This window comes from Leiobunum rupestre, chromosome 5 (genome assembly GCF_980474605.1).
Source record: "Leiobunum rupestre chromosome 5, qqLeiRupe1.1.hap1, whole genome shotgun sequence".
Classification (NCBI taxonomy): Eukaryota; Metazoa; Arthropoda; class Arachnida; order Opiliones; family Sclerosomatidae; genus Leiobunum; species Leiobunum rupestre.
Genome location: NC_143388.1, coordinates 27552696 through 27571528, shown reverse-complemented (window position 1 = coordinate 27571528; position 18833 = coordinate 27552696). Strand labels below are relative to the sequence as shown.

Genomic DNA, 18833 nt, shown 5'->3' with positions numbered 1-18833 from the left:
GCAAGCCCTTCATGCCACGCGAGCCAACAGCTCCCTACACTAACTATTACCGTTAACCTATGCCATTAATTCAGGTGACCGGGTTACAATGCGTAGGAGGATGGTGGCAAGCCCTTTATGCCACGAGAGCCAACAGCTCCCTACACTAACTATTACCGTTAACCTATGGACTATGTTCCTTCCACCATCATTGTTGCCAGTTGTAATTTAATTATCCCCAACTTACATTTTTAAATGGGCGTTTATTGTATTTTTTTAGTGTATTTTTGTGTTAAATATTATCCTGTAAATATATTTAGTAAGTTAGAGAGCCGTTGGCTCACTGGGCTTGAAGGGCTTGCCAACACCCTCCTACACATTGTAACCTGGTCACCGGATTTAGAAACATAAAACGTCACTAAAAGACTTGGGCCTAAGGTGGTGCCTTTGGTATTAGCCTAGTTGAAGATTTATTTTATTTATTTAACTGATTTCCAGTTTAATTATAGTGGCGAATGAACATAACTAAAAAAATTTACTTCAACTTTTAAACCTTATAAAAACTAAAAGAAAAAAAAAGGATTTGTTCCACACCGTTCATTGTAATTAATATTAAGGTGAGTTTTATCAAAAATACCGATTTTCATGTTAGTATATTTTATATTCGAGCTCTGAGGAGAGAATTTTATTGCCTAATAATATGAGTAGAAAATTTCAAAAAAGACTAAATAATTTTATTATTATTATTGTTAAAAACAAATATTTTTAATAGAATTTTAGTTTTGCAATATTAACGATAGTTACTTTAATTTTTTGCCCATAAAAAGTATAATATCATCATTTTAATCTAAAACCCTCTTAAACGAGCCTAAAATCCGGCTCAGCCTAATAATTTTTCTAGGATCTTCCTTTTAAAAACAGCTTTTAAAATGAAGTAATTGACAATTTACAAGGTGTCGCTTTCGTCGCTGGAAACGGGTCTGCTTCAATGGCCCTACCATAAATGGACACATCTATTTTTTTGATTCGAATTAAAAAAAAAAGCAAATGGTAACCGGATAGCTAGCGTTTCTAACGCAGCCGTTAGGATTTTTTTATACAGTTTGGAAATGATCGTATCAACTATCCGAGTTTTTCTTAAGCGAGTTGCGGCTTCCTTTGGAGTTTAATTTATAATAATTTAAAGTAATGAGCATATTATAAGCGTAACTAAGCGCAATTTAACGCGCGAAATGTCTTAAAAATAATTTTATGATCACCAGGCTCATACTTTTAGCCTGTTCTGAGAATTTGGAAGTTTACTCCAATTCTGCCATTGATGTAACTTCGCCGGAGTTAAAAGAGTAATTGGAAATACTTTTCGCCTGTTCCGACACTAGAATGACACACCTTTAACTATAAATTAAACTATTCCAAAGCCACACCATCGGAGCAGCTCCAAACTGAACTTTTAAGCAGACTAGCTAATTACATTACCATTTTTACACAGGCTTTTGAGAAGGAGTAGAAAGTGTAGCCAGGGCCGGATAACCCAATAGGCCGACTAGGCCTGGGCCTAGGGCAACAAGCCTACAAGGGGCAGCAGGAGGTTTCGAAAAAATTAAAAGTACAAAACTTTAATCACTTACTTTTCACAATTTTTTTTCCGGAGTAATTTTAGTAAATGTGTCCACATTTTTCGATACCATGTAAAGATATCATTTATTAACGTCACTAAAATATCCGCAAAGTCTACATTGAAATTGTATTTTCCATCCATTTGTCAATTATAAATTGCGGGAGTGCCTAGCTCACTTCGCTCGACACTGAAAGGGGGCACCAAAATTAGCTTGGGCCCATGGCCCCGCAAGGTCTTAATCCGCCCCTGAGTGTAGCCCGTGAACAATAGTTGGTTTTAGTGTACAAAACTTGTACACTGATGTTAGTTCCAGAACAAGCGAAAGTTATCCACGAACTGTCTCCATCAACTGATTCTTTATGACAGAAATATTTCACAAACAAAAGCAATTGAGATATTTAATATAAAATAATTTATTTATTTTTTATATTGAAATACATATACACTTTACGCATTTTTTATTTGTATTTTACATACTTTTCAATTAATACTGGCGACTTACATTAATAATATCTTTGGCACAAAATATTTATATTTAAACACGGTAAAATATACATTTATTGCACATATTTTGCTAAATATTTACTTCGACTATAAGAAATTTAAAAATAAATGTATAAAATAATATTAGGAACGCTAATGCAGGGTGAAAAATATTTCTACTTAGGTTTTGCATATTAATCGTACAAGAAAACTTTTAATTTATTCACAAGTTTGCACGTGCCGGCCTCAACTTCCAAGGAACCTTTAAAACCAGGGGACATTTCCGATTTTCCGCAAACCGTTTTAAATCCAGTTTTATTAAACCAAAGTTCATTTGTAAAACGTCGGGTTGTAACGGCAATTGCTATTATACGTAAAATCAGAAGTATATATATTATATCTCTAACGCGAGAAGTATCCTATATATTTCTAACCTGAGAGGTATACAGTACATCTCTAATGCGAGATATATCCAATTCATCTCAAACGCGAGAAGTATTCAATATTTCTCTAAAGTTAGAAATATCTGATATATCTCTAACGAGAGATATAACCAAGATATCTCTAATGGGAGAAGTATCCAATACATCTCTAACGAGATAAATATCCTATATAATATTATCTCTAACGAGAGAAATATCCTATATAATATTATCTCTAACGAGAGAAATATCCTATATAATATTATCTCTAACGAGAGAAATATCCTATATAATATTATCTCTAACGAGAGAAATATCCTATATAATATTATCTCTAACGAGAGAAATATCCTATATAATATTATCTCTAACGAGAGAAATATCCTATATAATATTATCTCTAACGAGAGAAATATCCTATATAATATTATCTCCAACGTGAGAAATATCCTACAATATTATCACTAACGAGAGAAATATCAAATATGATTCTAACGTGAGAACTATCTAATATATCTCTAACAAGATAAGTATCCAAAATATCTCTAACGCGAAAAATATACAATATATCTCAAATGAGACCAGTATCTGATTTTTCTCTCCGATATATCTCTAATGAGACAAGTATCCGATATATCTCTAATGAGACAAGTATCCGATATATCTCTAATGAGACAAGTATCCGATATATCTCTAATGAGACAAGTATCCGATATATCTCTAATGAGACAAGTATCCGATATATCTCTAATGAGACAAGCTTCCGATATATCTTAGCTTGAAACACGTACCTTCACAGGTTCCCGCTCATTTTTCAAAATACGGGGCGAAATACTCCAAATACTGACTTTCTAAAACTGTAACATCGGGAAAATATGGTGAATTAAATATTATACATTATTTAAGTCGAAATTCGTGAACATGGTAAACTTCCTAGAAGGTACGTGTTTCATATTTTTGTGGCGTACATTTCTCGTAAGATTATATTAAAAACTTCTGATAAAATTTAATACTTTACATATTTAAGACCTACGAGAGAAGCTTGGCTTAAGTCGTTAGGTAATTACGCGAGACAAAAGCTAAGTTCCTATTTCATTTTAGACTGACAGACGTAGCATTTACCCCTTCTTTAGCCTTAGATACCGTTGTCTTTGAACGAAATTAGGCTATAGGGATCTAATGGACGTTTTACGGCTTCTTTTTAAGTGGTTTTTCTCCCTTTAAAAAAATCTTTGGTATGTAGGCGAAAAAATAAGAAAGAAAATATCTGGTATTGGCGTGCCGTGGTGGGTGCGAGGGTGGGGACTATATATATTATACACAAGTATATATATCGGAGATTTTTTAAACGAATGCTTGTCACGTGTCTTGTTGCAATTCGAGAGCCCAGACGTGCTGGGGCCACCCTGTCCTCCCTTTCGATTTCTTCTCCGTCACGAGTCCTCCTCCAGCCAAGATGCCACCTCCGTCGCTCGTCAGTGAACCCTGAGACGATAAAAAGTTGTGAACTATTAAAAAAATGTGTTTTGTAAATTTGTGAACACGTTTCGTAAGTTGCTGGGCGTCAATTGCAAATGACTTTTAATTTGAATGTTTTTTAATTACGCGTCATCGTGACCTTCAGTTCATAGAAGGTCAAGTAACGCGTTTAGTTTTTAATAGACCTTTCAAACAGAACCAAGCAATGACTTGGCAGATGGCAACTGCCGCAATGTTTTTATTTTAATTGTTAATAAACAGATTAAGTTAGCGCCCGAAATCTTGTACGGGGAACTTGTAGAAGTGTAGACGTATCTTTGTCTGTACAGCCTGCATCTTCTTCAAGTTATCCAGTTCAAGTTTCCTGGTGCTGCCTTAACCTGTCTATATCACGCTCGACATTAGTGGGTGAAACACTTAAAATAGGTTTTCGCTACTAGCTAGCGTTAAAATGGAGCCTAACGCTATAAAAGGACAATTTCAATTTCTCCGTAATACCATAAGTAACATATTACCTCTAAGTATGACACTCGTAGCCTTGCTAGTGCATATTTTCTTACTACATCCTTTCTTCACCAAAGGTTAATCAGTAAAATGACTAGCAGCTCGGTAAGCCAGAAGTTTAACCCTCTTTGTGATTTTAATTTTTCTGTTGTTCACCCAAAAGGAGTCAGAGTTCAAATTCAGCCAATCATATAGTACTCCAACAAAATTTCGTCTGTTGCGTAACCATAGTGCGGCTATTAAGCCTAAAAATAGCGGTTTTCAAAATGTCGCACCAAATTCCCGAAATTTAACGTTAACGGAAGTTGGGTTAGATTAGTTCATGGCGCCGTTACCAAGGGGCACTATTTGGAAAATAATTTGGCGTCAATATCAAGAAATGATGTGGTATTATGTTACTTATGACAATACGTAAAAAACATCTTTGACAAATAATAAGAGCTATATGAATAGTATGATTGACTATAGTATTCTCGAAACGTATAAGTACGCGTTTTGAGTTACTACTTAACCTCTCTACTACGAAGTCACCCTCAAGAATTTTCCAAAGAAAACAGAGATAAGGAATAGAAATTCCTTCAGGCGACATGTTTTGAACAATATCTGGAGTTTCTAGCAGAAGTCGGCCATATATCTCTGACAAGAGAAGTGTATCCCTTGCTGATTTTTCAAAATGCGTTTCGGAAGAAATATATTACATGAAGCATAAATCTATTTAACCCATGCATATTCAACTAGAATACCCAAGGACACTTTCGGCAACGCGTGGGGCGGAGCCAATTTATAGTGACGTAGTGGAAGTAGAAGAACTCAGTTGTTATTTATAAGCAGTCGAAGCGTTAGTTCCATAGATATAAGAAATGTATATAAAGGTCTAGATAAATTTCGGGACGTCTAAGCCTAACATAAAATACGGTATTGACACCTAGCAGAAACCGAGGAAGGCACGTGACCAAGAGCGCGAGCTCTCTTAGCATTTTAGTACTAAGTGCTTGACCTTTCCGCAGGCCATAGTCTTTAGACACCATCTGTTGGTGACTTTTAGTATAATTTTTAAGAAGGAGACAATGGCTCTCGCGACGATAGCACGAGCTTTCTTACCGATAGATAGCGCCTTATAAGGATAGCCTGCAGAAATTACGCGTTTCTGCTAGCTGTCACCTCCGTATTCACTCCATTTGAAATATTTTATCTAGACCTTTATATACGTTTCCTATATCTATGGTTAGTTCCTAAAATGGCGCGTTATGGTTAAGTTTCATTTTTGCAGTATTTATCATTAATCTATTTAATTAAATAGATATCTGTAATTATTTCATATTATTATTAGAATATTTATTATTATAATAAAATTACATCCAAGCACTTATTATTTAATAATAATATGGCAAACACTCAGGTTTTCTTCTAAAGTATCATCGAAGCTTAGCTTTTTAAAGATAGTTTTTGTTTAAATTGTTAGAAACCTCACAGGCACTCGATACGCTTTCAAAAGATCGGAGTTACATTCCTTCATTTTGTATTATTATTATAGAAATATTTATAACTTTAAACCTCATTTTTAACAAAATAACTATCCGTAAGAAGTAATTTCGTTGAAATTCTGTTATCGTAAACTATCTTGTCCTAAAATGACATCATTTCCGAATTAATTATTTTTGGCTTAGAAAAGTAAATCCCTCAAAATGACATCATTTTCGATTTCGTTCTTATTCATGGATTAAATAGATTCATGATTAAGGAAAATTGTCTGGAGCCTAACGAAGGTACTTGATTCATTTCTATGGTCTAAATAGATACTGTCTTGTAACTATGGATTCTAGAAAACGCTACGGTTTTTTTCCTTAACTATTTATTTAAATTTGAATTTGGATTAATTAAAAGCCGCCACCAAATTATTGAATGAAACTTAATCATAGACAGTTTGTAATTTTTAATTTGAGTTAATTTGCAAATCTGCCACCAAATTATTGAATGAAAATTAATCATAGACAGTTGGTAATTTTTAATTTGAGTTAATTTGCAAATCTGCCACCAAATTATTGAATGAAATTTGATCATAGACAGTTTGTAATTTTTAATTTGAGTTAATTTGCAAATCTGCCACCAAATTATTGAATGAAATTTAATCATAGACAGTTTGTAATTTTTAATTTGAGTTAATTTGCAAATCTGCCACCAAATTATTGAATGAAATTTAGTCGTTGATACTTTCAAAATTTTAATTTGTATTAATTTTAAAATCGACGACCAAATTATTGAATGAAATTTAATCATTGATACTTTTTAATTTTTAGTATGGATTAAATTGAAAACCGCTACCAAACTATTGAATGAAATTTAATTATTTATATTATATGTAATTTTTAATTTGGATAAATTTTCAAATTGGTGACCAAATTATTGAATAGAATTTAATCATTATTAGTTGGTTATCTTTAATTTGGATCAATTTTCAAATCGGCCACCATAATATTGAATGAAATATAACATAATTTTATCATTGACACTTTGTAATTTTTAATTTCAATAACCTTGCAAATAGATTTCTAAATAATCGAATGAAATTTAATCATTGATACTATCATAAGTAACATAATATTTAAGTATGACTAATAACCCATGTTATCACCGAACTGTTTTTCGCGCAATCCAGGTATCGTTCCGAACCGAGCCCCCTAGTATCTAAAATATGCCCAAATAGAAATATACTAATGCCAAGGACGATAATATACTACTCAGTTCAGTGGCGAGTCCAATTCAGAGCTGAGCGGAAGGGTCAGTGTTGAAAATAGGTTCGGTTAGAAAATTTAATTGAAACAATACGAAATGTCCTACATATTGTTATTACGTTACTTATGATTAAATGATTTTTTTTTATTTCGGATTAGTATTGAAATGGGTGACCAAATTACCGAATGAAATTGAATCACTGATATTGTAAATAAATCTATATTTGTCAAGACATTAATATGACTAATGTATATAAATAAACAGACGACATTCCTAAGACGAAGATTCTATGGCATTCCCCGCAGACATCGAACGGGGTTCATAATTTTCGTCAACTATAATAAATAAGAAACGCGTGGGGGGGGGGTCAGTATGAGGGGGGAGCTGGTGAAGTCAGGAATTACACAAACGGCGAACGCTTAATGGCTGTAAACAGTTCTTAGCTCATCATTGGCTGCCAAGTCCCGGCTTTCTTTATTATAAGCAAAAGCCCGAAATAGACCCGGATTCTTCCGCTGTTTATAACATTTGAAGGATTAATCTACTCTATACTGTTTAAGAGTACAGTAAAAGGGGGGTTATACACTAATAGATGTGGGCTCCAACTCACCTTTCACACTGACCAAGAATGTACTCAGGTACGCGGAGAATACGCAGCCGCTACTTTAGCCTATGATTTCACGGCATGCAAGTCACTAAAGGTTGTACATCTATATGCGATTTAGGTGGTTTTCTAGAACCAACAAAACCGTTGTCATGGTTACCTATACTTTCGCTAAATCCAGCGTTGCATTGGGGATGGAAGGTAAGAACGAAAATTCAGTAGGTGGTTTCTTTTCGCCTGTTATCGGACTAAAAATGCTAGCCAGATTTAATCTGCTGAAAAGGCCACATGCAGCCATTTTGGAACAACGTTTTTACTCGGACTCGAACTATTCGCCAGGTGCACAGAATCGGAGTAAAATGACGTCATAGCGTTACTCTTCTTACCCTACTCCGAAATCCCGGAACAAGCGACAAGAAACCACCTAGTGTAGACAAGCTAGATAATTAATATATGCTCCAAGAGAGCAGGGCCGGCGTTAGGGGGGGGGGGGTAAGCTGGGCAAAAGTACCCCGGGCCCGGGCCTCCGAAAGGGGCCGCCGGAACGGTTGCCTAACTAAAACTATCCAATTTTGGAGTAAAAATTACCTGGGGCCCAAAAATCCGAGCGCCAGCCCTGCAAGAGAGCCTGCTTTCACATTTACCAACCAATTACACGAGGATTGGCAGAGGGACGTGGTTTTTGTACCGGGAATAACCAAGCGAATAGAATGATAGCCTCCCATTCTCCGTTCACCTGTATACATTCTTGGGCTGCCTGCTTGCTAATGAAGATACCCGGAGATATCCTGGAGTTCTCCCCGTCGTAAATAATAGATGGCCTGCCTACTGCCAACTTTTGAGCGATTTGCGCCGGGTTTTTCAACACGAGCAGGCTTAAGGTGTTTCTGATGCGGCGCCACTTTAACTCATCGGCCTCAACCAGTGGCGCGTGTCCCGCATTCTGATTCTGGGAGCGTATATAGACCGATTTACGAATGGCTTACTTGGAAACGGACATTTAGAGCGAACCCATTATACAGGGTGTTTGAAAAGGTTATGTAAAAATTTGAAGGAGTTGTGGGGGGTGAGTTGAGAAGTATGCCTGTTTTTTTCATTTTCCTACGACGAGTTAAAAAAGCGCCAGAGAGCTTCAAAGTGTGGCCTACTAGCCCCTGGAAGTAGGATGCTACAATTAAGCGCAAAACCAAGTAGCGGGGAAATGCGAAAATTAAAAAAAGTAAACTTAAACCGTATTAGTAGGCCACACTTTGAAGCTCTCTGGCGTTTTTTTAATTCATCGTAGGAAAATAGGAAAAAAACTGGCTCACCCCCTACAACTACTTAAACCTTTTGCGTAACCTTTTAAATCATCCTGTAGGTTCGATTTTAGTTATTTATATTCGTAATAGATGAACTTTTTGAAAATGAATAAATATTTACTGATTTATTACAATGAAAGCTTTTAAGGTTATTTTAAGCGTTGTTGAATCGTGTAACAAGTATAAACAAAAGTTCAACTCAGTGGCGTAAATAAGGCCCCTAGAGACCCCACAATGCAGGAGGGTCATAGGGCTTCAGGGAGCCCCTATATATTCCTATCAAATAAAATGCTAGATACCGACTAAAACCCCGAAAAGAGTTTCGCGGGGGGGGGGGGGGTTAGGTTGTAATAGTGAGTGTAGGGCGCTGTTGGCTCACGTGGCATGAAGGGCTTGCCACCACCCTCCTACGCATTGTAACCCGGCCACTTGTTTAAAGGCATAATAAGTCGCTTGATGACTTAGGCCTAAGGTGGTGCCAAGGGTATTAGCCTAGCTGATTATTATTATAATTATTATTATTATTATTATTGTTATTTATTAGCTACGCCACTGGTTCAACTCCGAATAAAAGAACCCAAAAAAAAATCTTTTTGGTTTTCGATAATTTAAAATTGGCTACGGTTTAGACTGCTGGTGCCATCTTTTAAGATTTCGGATATTTCAAAATTGACCGCTAATGGCGTTACCCACTGTAAAAGTATATTATCTTTTGTAAGATATGCTTCGTTATATTTATGGTATAGATTGATGCAATTTTAACGGTGGACGTTAGATACGTTTAAAAGCTGATGCGAAACGAATACTACACTTTGATCCTAGCCAACAAAACAAAATATTTTAGAGTTGCCTATCTGCACATAAATGCAGGGTGACCAGACTTCCAATATTTTCTATATTTTCCTAATTTTTAATGCCTTCCTATATATTCCTTTATTTTAACCTATTTTCCTACATTTTCCTATAATTTCATGCATGGTCATAGAACAACCAGTGAAAACACTGCCATTTTCGAACAAAATCATGAAATGTGCGGGATTTGTAAATCCGCTAAGTGATCCAATAATGCAAGACAGCAGTGTTAAAAAAATTACCAATATTCTAGCTTATTCGAGCCAAACTATGCCGATATTCAATGAAATAACTTATTATTTTTTCCTATATTTTCCTATTTAGTGTCCTATATTTTCCTATTTAGTGTCCTATATTTTCCTATTTAGTGTCCTATATTTTAATATAATTCGCCTGTTTAGTGTCCTATATTTTCCAGTAATTCTCCTATTTTATTCTCTATATTTTTCTATAATTCGCCTATTGTATTTCCTATATTTTCCTATAATTCGCCTATTTTATTCCCTATATTTTCCTATAATTCGCCTCTGAAATTTCTATTTTTCCTTGGTCACCCTGTAAATGTTTTATTTTGGTTTTTCAAAAAGTATTTTACACCAAAAAATATATCAGTCAATTTGTCTTTTACAAAATTTATCGTTAGCTTCCCAGCTTCTATCTAATAACGGCGCGCGACGCACACTCGGTAGCATGTTCCATTGCCACTATTAGGTAGAAGTGACAAAGCCCCCTAATATTGTGTAGCGCCATCTATAGCATAGTCGGAATAAAATTCTTCTTCGTTGCAGCTAATTCCTCGGTTCTTTTTGCAAAAAATAAACCCGCTTTTTAAGTATAGACCTAACGCAGGCTAACCTGCCTAATACGGAGATAGTACCACGTTTTGGAAATCTACATACGCTAGTGTTACTAATTGTTACCGTTACTCTTTTTACGGGGATGATATTATCACGTTGGTTTCTTAAATTCCGTAGCCCAATTAATTTTGAAAACATTAACTTATAATTCGATGGCTCGTGCACGGCGTGAAATTGCGTTTACTTTAAGTTTTAAATTCGAAAATTATCACCTTTAACAGTATTATTTACGTGGGGTGGTGGAGTGGTTTAGCACTTTCACCTCGCAGCAACTCGTAAGAGGAGTCGGGTTCGATCCCAGCTTGTGGCAATGGGTGAAAACTCGGAACTAAAGCTACAGGTAATAGTGAGTGTATAGGGATTGTAGGCTCGCTTGCCACCACCCTCCTACGCATTGTAACCCGGCCACCGGTTTAAAGGCATTAGAAGTGGCTAGATGACTTGGACCTAAGGTGGTTCTTTGGGTATTAGTCTAGTTGATTATATTTAGTTTTAATGTTATCTTTAATCTAAATACTGGTAAGGTTATTAACTTCGCGGGTTCCCGTTGATTTTATATCGGTAGGCGGAGTAGCCAGGGCCGTCTTATCTTTAAGTCAGACTAGGCAAAGTGCCTACGAAAAATATAGGATAAATTGGGGTCTACGATTCCATATAATAGGGACCACGAAGGTCCGAAAAAATGGCAAATGAGATTTTTGCCTAAAGCCTATACTGAAGGGTTAAAACGGCCCTGGGAGTAGAACCCTGAATACGTTTTATGCCGTGATTGAAATCTGGGTCCAGCTTAATAAGGTACTGGTTTCATTTTATTGGTCAAGATAGAAACTTAACTTACGCTTATACTTTAATTTTGCTTATTTACATAAAAACGCTAAACACAACAGTAGGGGGCTTTGTCACTTCTATCTAATAACGGCGCGCGGCGCACGCTGTGTGTTAATTGGAACATGCTACCGAGCGTGCGTCGCGCGCCGTTATTCAATAGAAGCCTGATAGCCTACAAATGTTGTGTGGCGCCATCTTCAGGATAGTCGGAGTAAATATCTTTCTCATTACCAGTAAATCTATCCCCACTCTGTTTATCGTGTAATAATTAGAGCGAATCTCTGAAAACAGAGAAAATATTCTCTGGCTAAAAGAAATTCGTTATTTTTCATTTTTTATCAGGGTTTGGTGGATGTGCACCGGTCCCAGTGCAACGAAGCGTCTTATAAGACGGGAGATAGCGAGCCACCTGTTAAAGCGAGAGCGTGTCTGTACGGGGGGCAGGGTGCCACCCTGGTGGGACCTCCCGCGCGCCCCGTGAAAATAGATCCTCCTTTTAATGTTCGCCCATGAAACGGCTTACGCGCCGGACTTACATAATGCCCCATTTTGAAACCCCAGGCCAATTTCCACAATATTCCTTAGTCAATGAGCTACGTTCTATTACCGCAAACTATACCCTGTTCCTTCGTTTGAAGTCACAGTCAACTGAAAATGGAAATCTGTATATAGAGTCATCCATCCCGAGCGAGTCGCGGCATGAGCATCCTCTGCCTATTGTAATCTGAGGAGTGGGACATTTTTATATTTATGTCGTCCTTTTCTACAAAATAGTTGACCTTTTCCGATCTCGGGGATTTATTTAAGTAAAGATATAGTGTCTGGGGACCAATCTCTCGACGACTTCAAATCTTTGGAGATGTCTGTATTTTATACAAACAGGATTCTCTAAATTTAGGAATTAATCCATAACGCTCATAAATAGGACGCTAATGTTATTGCACCCACAATGATTTAAGAAAAATTAATTTGAGTAATTATGGTATGAGGTTAAAATATATAAATTTAAAATTAATATTTGCTTAAAGCGTTTTATGATTCCGTGAATTTATTCGCGTGAAACGTACAAACGTTTTATTGAATAAAGGTAATACTGAATTTATTATTATAAATATTACGTACAATTATTAAAATAAAATAATTTGTAATTTTCTAACCCGTTAGGCTATTTGTGATTATTTAAGTCCACCGGAAAATCTTGTTTTGCTCAAAATCATTTAAACTACTATACGAAACATATGGAAACAGTTTGTCCCTTAAAGAGCTATAAAGTTTATTAAAATTCAACTACTTTTAATAATTTTAAATATAATTTTTTGGTCGTTGAAGGTTTTCGAATCAAGCTTTGGGGAATCGATGTTATTATTACATTAGCACTTTTCATAGCATATAGACGAGTAAAAAGGAAGTGTTTTTATTTATTTACATAAACGCTGAAGATGTCTCGAGAATATGGCGTGCCTCCAACGCGTGTATCCTTCCGCGTGATTCATAACCCTTTCAAATATATTTCATATTTCCTCGCTCGTAGAAAGAGATAGCTCGTAATTCACGTACACCACTTGTCTATTCCCGGTACTACGAAAGAAGTAATTTAATCGCGACTGCAGACTTTTTTTCTTTTCCAATTTATCACTTTTCGTATCGAGTTAAAAACTTGTTTCTTTAATAATATCAGAAGTACGAGAGAAGTGACTGTATTCATCTGCCTATCTCGTTGATATTTCACTGTTTCTACTTCATGGTATCTTTTGTTAGAAAGAGTTATATATGAAAATTTACCATGGTAATTATGGAAAGTACTTACAATTATCTTGCTAATGTTATTAGTTTGACACCCGTTGATTTTTTGAAACACGTTTGGGGAAAAAAAATACTAATTAATCTGATTTTTTAGTAATAAACTATGTGAATTTAGGAAAATATAGTTTATCGATAACTGATTTTTTAGTAATAAACTAGGTGAATTTTGGAAAATATAGTTTATCGATAACTGATTTTTTAGTAATAAACTAGGTGAATTTAGGAAAATATGGTTTATCGATAACTGATTTTTTAGTAATAAACTAGGTGAATTTAGGAAAATATGGTTTATCAACAACTGAATTTTTAGTTATAAACTAAGAGCATATGAATTTAGGAAAATATAGTTTATCAATAGCTAAATTTTTCGTAATAAACTAGGTGAATTTATAGAAAATATGGTTTATCAATAGGTCAATTTTTCACATTTTACACCTTTAAGCTAAGTGTAAACATCAGCGATTTGGCGGGAACTCGATCTGCGCCCAACGAAATTCGCGTTGAGCCGGCAAACGTACATTTCATTTTGATGGCTTCGATGGGTACTTTCTACTTCTGGGATAATTAATACACTATAGAAATAGTTAAGAAAACCCCCCAAAAACCATCATATTTCTAGTCAGCGTCCAATACTAGGGAGTCACAAGTATCTCGGGTAACTTTATTTGAGTTATGAACCGTAAGAAATAGACTGGATCCGGGCTGATTCGTCATCGTTAGCGTACTCGGGTAAAACAAATTCGTCTGCTAGAACTAAAGCCCTCATTAGGTTGTTGAATGATTGAAACGTTTTGACACGCATCAGCGACAGCCGCCTTTGAATCCGGGGCTATGTCCCCCTAGGAGGGGCCGGTTATTAATGACGAAACGGGACCACCCCGGGCCACCCCAGGAGTGACCCGAACCGTTTCGGAAGCTATCGTTATCAATTTGATATAATTATACCCCGTGCGGCGGTGAAGATATTTGACACTCACCATTTCTTTCTTCCTCTTATCCTCGCGGACCTCGAATTTCTTGACCGCTTCGTGTTTGTAGGCGCCCTCGATGGCGGCGCTGCAGATCTTGCTGGCGGCCGCCGCCGCGGCCAACGAAGGCGACGTCCCGTATTCGTCCTGGGCGAGTAAATCCATCAAGTAGGCGATGTAACTGGTCGCCAGTCTCAGCGTTTTGATTTTGGAGAGTTTAGTGTCCGCGGGGACATTGGGTATGCAGTCGCGCAGGTCGGCGAAAGCGTTGTTGATACTTTGCGTCCTTCGACGCTCTTTGCGGTTGGCCGTGACCCGTCTCTTGGCACCCCGTTCCGGTTTGTGACCCCCGCCCGGTTCCAAGGCCATGTTGATCCCGCTGTTGAGGAAACCCAAGAGTTCGGCGCTGGCCGCGCTCAGCCCGCTGCCGCCGAAACCCATGGTCATGGCCGAGAGGGTCAAGTGATCCGGTACCGTCGTGGTGGAGCCGCTGGTTCCAGTCGCGCTAGGTTGATAATGTTGCTCGTTCCGCTGGTTGTTGGCTTGTTGCTGGTGGTGTTGTTGCTGACCACTAACGGGACTCGGGGTGTAAGGCGGGGGACTGAACTCGGAACTTCCGGGCGGAGTCAGATTGTCCGGAGTGACCGCGGCGGGGTTAGCGCCGAATGTCCACGAGGAGTAGTAAGTAGCCGCCGGGGTTTCATCCGGGCTGGTGGTTCCGATTCCGCAGGGTTCGTAGACCCGGACGGCCCCGGCACCGTAATATCCGCCGTAGATGGAGTCCGCCGGAGATTGAGCTCCCGTAAACGACTGAGAGTAACTGCCAACTAAACTCATTTCAGCGGATTTTGGGGGTTTCGCGGCGTTCCACTCGTCTCTGTTTTATTTTTTGCGTCCCGTAACTAACGCGGCGTATATTCGACGGGGAAAACCCTCTCGAAAAGGTTGCGGGCCTGCAGTCTTAGCTCGCCACTGTCGGGCGCCTGGGTGGTTGACGCTAACCAAACGCGCCTCCGACTTTGAGGGCCTGTTTAATGGAACCCAGAAGTCTGTCTCGTCTCAACCGCCGCCTCGAAACGGTTCTCCGTCCCTGTTCAATCCGTTCTATCTCTCAGACTGACTTCGGATGGTGCTGCTCGGTCTTCTTTCAAAACTCGGATAACTTCGGAAACCGGACGTTTCCACTGATAAACTCTTATCTCTCCAATTAAGGCAGCTTCACCGCTGATATTAAAACGAAATTTTTTAATATTTCTCTAGCCGACTACGATTCTAGTCGCGGCGAGTAATCGGTTGAGGCGAGTTTCCTGGCGCGAGTGTGTGACGCGAACGACAAGGACGCGTCTTTGAAGAATGTCTCACCTCGACTCTGAGTGTTTCTAGAATGTGGCAGATTTTAAAAATTGCCGCTTCGGCTCAAGTTGGGAGTTTATTCCGTGTCGGATGTAATGTCTAAGGCTCGCGGGATTATCGAGGGGTGGGATGGTGCGGGGGATGGAGAGAGAGATGGACCTTTAGACCTCTCCGCCACACGACTGATCGTGACGTCTCGCCGCTCTCTGGTCGTCGGCCCCGCCCCCTGGAGGAGGCGCCGCCCGCGACACTCCCTCTTCGGCCTCGGCCATTTCTCAACGGAGACGGTTCGATAATGGGCTTGTCGTTCTCCACCATCCTCTCCGATCTCTTACTTTTAATCTCTCTGCGCTTTGGAAGGTGGGATGGAACCATTGCTGGGAGGATTCGCCGATTCTATCGCCCATTGTTTGTGTATATACGACCACGTTGTACTTGTGTTCATCTTTGTATGGTTTTGCTCTTTTTTTTCTCGCTTTTATTGTTAGTAGGAAAAGAACAATGTCAGCTTTATTTATTTCGGGTACGAAGTACCGAATGATTTTTTAAAGTAAAGGTTGAAATGGATTCTAAATTTATATTTTAATTAAATTCAAAAATTCAAATTTATTCATTATTTCATTAGTTTCAAAATAAAGAAGTTAGCCAAGTCTTCTTGCGACTTATAGCCCTCTATTAATTTAAACATTAAATTTTAGTATAAAAACATAGAAAAAATGAACCAAATTAGAATTAAAGAATTAACCAAAGAATAAAAATTTATGTTAGGACTCAAATTCGCATTTAAGTTATTTCCAAACATTGCTTTTTTGATGACGCGTTTGACTGCGGAAAATGTTTTATTTTTTTATACTTTCGTAAAGTTCATTAATTTAATTATTTAAATAGATTTACAAGAATGTTAAAAAATTTATTATCAGATAGGTTAACGCGAACCGGGGAACTTGGAAGTTGTAGGAGACTAGATTGTACACGATAAGGCTACGTTAACACTCAAACACATTTTCAAGGTGTTTTATTAATAACCCGTCTATTGCGTTAAGTTGACGTAAGTCGAATAATTTATTGTAACACCCTGACTCGATGTAATTCAAGGTTATTTTCATCAAATGTAAAAAACAGTTAAACAGAAACAATATATAAATTTTACATTTTCAGTAAAATGACTTATACTCAGCTACAGGTTAAGAAATTCAAAATATCTAGTACATTTGGCAAAAAGATACTAACACAAAGTTCCGGTAAATTGGAGATGTGAATTTCGAATTTGGCCTGTTTACGGTTGAATTTATAATTATACCGGCGCTCGTGAAATAATTTTGGAAAACACCGTCTATTGCGTTATATTTCAAAGCGATAACTAATTAATCAACATAGATAAGATTTAAAAACAGCTGTATTAATTTATTTTTAGTACTACAAGTGAGGCGTACCTAAAAAAAATCCGTTTGGCGAGTCCAGGGTAATTATAGAACGAGTAATGTGGAGATTAAAACGTTGACGTACATGAACGTGCGAGTTGATGATTGTTTAGGAGCATAATACTAAAAATACTCTAATGAAGCTTAAAAATAATATTTTACATTAAATATTTATTGGTCATTTTGAAATTTATGCAATAGAAATTTCTAAAATGGATTAATATAACTCGCATAGGAACCTTCGGGAATTCAACAGAAAATAGGTGAAATTCGAAATTCCCACTGATGATTTACCGGAAATTTGGGCTAGTATCTTTCCGCCAAATGTACTAGATATTTTACCATTCTTAACCTGCAAATCAGTATAATTTGCTTTGCCCCTCCATAACAAAATCCATAAAATATATAATATAATTTTTTCTCTGTAATTGCCTTAGAAAATCACAATAAGGTTTATTTCGACCCGCACAATTGTTTATTCCAAAACGTGTTATGAAAAATCAGCGGCAGGTAAATATCTAAAGCCAGTAATACTTCCCTTTTAAGAAATGTTTTATAAACTTCTGATAGCATATAAAGTATCATATAACATTAAAATAATCAAGCCTCGGCAAAATCGGTCTGTATTGTTTCAAAATAAGTGCGCGTTGCATAAAGAGATAAATATCTGATAACTTTTTTGACGCGTAGTTACAAATTACAATTATAAAATATGAAAAACCGCCGCGTATAAAGCCGCGAAAATTCCTTTTAGCTAGACTGGAATGGCTCATTAACTTTTGAAGTCGTAAAGAAGTTAATAAACTCTGTTACCACAAAAAAAACGCGTCTATTGAGAAATAATTATAACATCAAGAATATATTTATTTTTACTTGGGGAGAGTGACTTGGGGGAGAAGATTTTTAACGTGACTTCCAATCCCTTCACGCTCAAACAGTAAGGTCCTTCCCCCGGAAAAACCCTCAAATCTCATTGCTTCCTTAAGACTGACGTCTTCCTGAGCGATTGAAACGCGCGAGGGGAACGTTTTTTGTCACAGGGGGTAAAAATTAGACCATCATGGCCCGCCACAGAGTCATTCTCGGTAAGTAAAAATATATACATCCTTGATAACACTAAAATGGTCTGCGGCCATGAGGATGTTTTGAAGGTCTGCGCATTGGTCTCGAAGGGGTGTAAATTGCTCGGAGGGTGTACCCCTTCCTTCGGGATCGGGTGTCGCATTGTGGATCTCCTTTGTCCCATGCCGGCCGGCTTCCCTTTGTGGTAAATAGAGGACTTTCGGCTGATGTAAAGGAAAAAAATGACTTTTTTTTTATCCGGACCGGGCTGCCCAATTTGCCCACTTTCTGCTGACCCTGTTAAGAAAATACGGATAAAGAATCAGTTTTCAAAGAGGACAGTTGGTGATTTGTTCGCCTCTATTTATCGGGTTATTTGGGGTTCAAAACACGAGATGATATCAGAAGCTTATAAAATAAAGTATCTCCATAGACTGATAATGTTATTGGCAATTACTAGTGTCGTTCAATTTCCGGAAAATTAAAAAATAAATTAATTTTTAAGGGTTTTTAATTTTTTTAACTTTATATCGATATAAAATGTCTAATAACAGTAAACATATTAC

At 37.3% G+C, this 18833-nt stretch overlaps 2 protein-coding genes across 2 annotated transcripts in view; both read right to left on the bottom strand.

Moving 5' to 3' along the window:
• LOC149944029 (uncharacterized) overlaps positions 1 to 1941 on the bottom strand; it is a 29796-nt gene extending 27855 nt beyond the window's left edge. The window contains exon 1 of the mRNA XM_090175396.1: positions 1608 to 1941. Coding sequence (XP_090031522.1) covers positions 1608 to 1738 — 131 coding nt within the window. The 5' untranslated portion in view covers positions 1739 to 1941. The remainder of the gene's footprint in view (positions 1 to 1607) is intronic.
• Positions 1942 to 3106: 1165 nt separating this feature from the next.
• On the bottom strand, positions 3107 to 16223 carry LOC149944028 (uncharacterized). Its single transcript, XM_090175570.1, has 2 exons — positions 14441 to 16223; positions 3107 to 3987 (listed from the first exon to the last, which is right to left on the bottom strand). The coding sequence occupies exons 1-2, from the start codon at positions 15266 to 15268 to the stop codon at positions 3862 to 3864; spliced, it is 954 nt and encodes a 317-aa protein (XP_090031696.1). The 5' UTR covers positions 15269 to 16223; the 3' UTR covers positions 3107 to 3861.
• Between the last annotated feature and the right edge of the window lie 2610 nt (positions 16224 to 18833).

What these genes read in the sequence shown, in the direction of transcription:
- LOC149944028 (XM_090175570.1), bottom strand. Translation starts at nt 15,268, where the DNA reads ATGAGTTTAGTTGGCAGTTACTCTCAGTCGTTTACGGGAGCTCAATCT. An exon ending in ATAAGAGGAAGAAAGAAATG is followed by an intron (nt 3,988 to 14,440) that starts GTGAGTGTCAAA and finishes TTATCGTCTCAG; the next exon opens with GGTTCACTGACGAGCGACGG.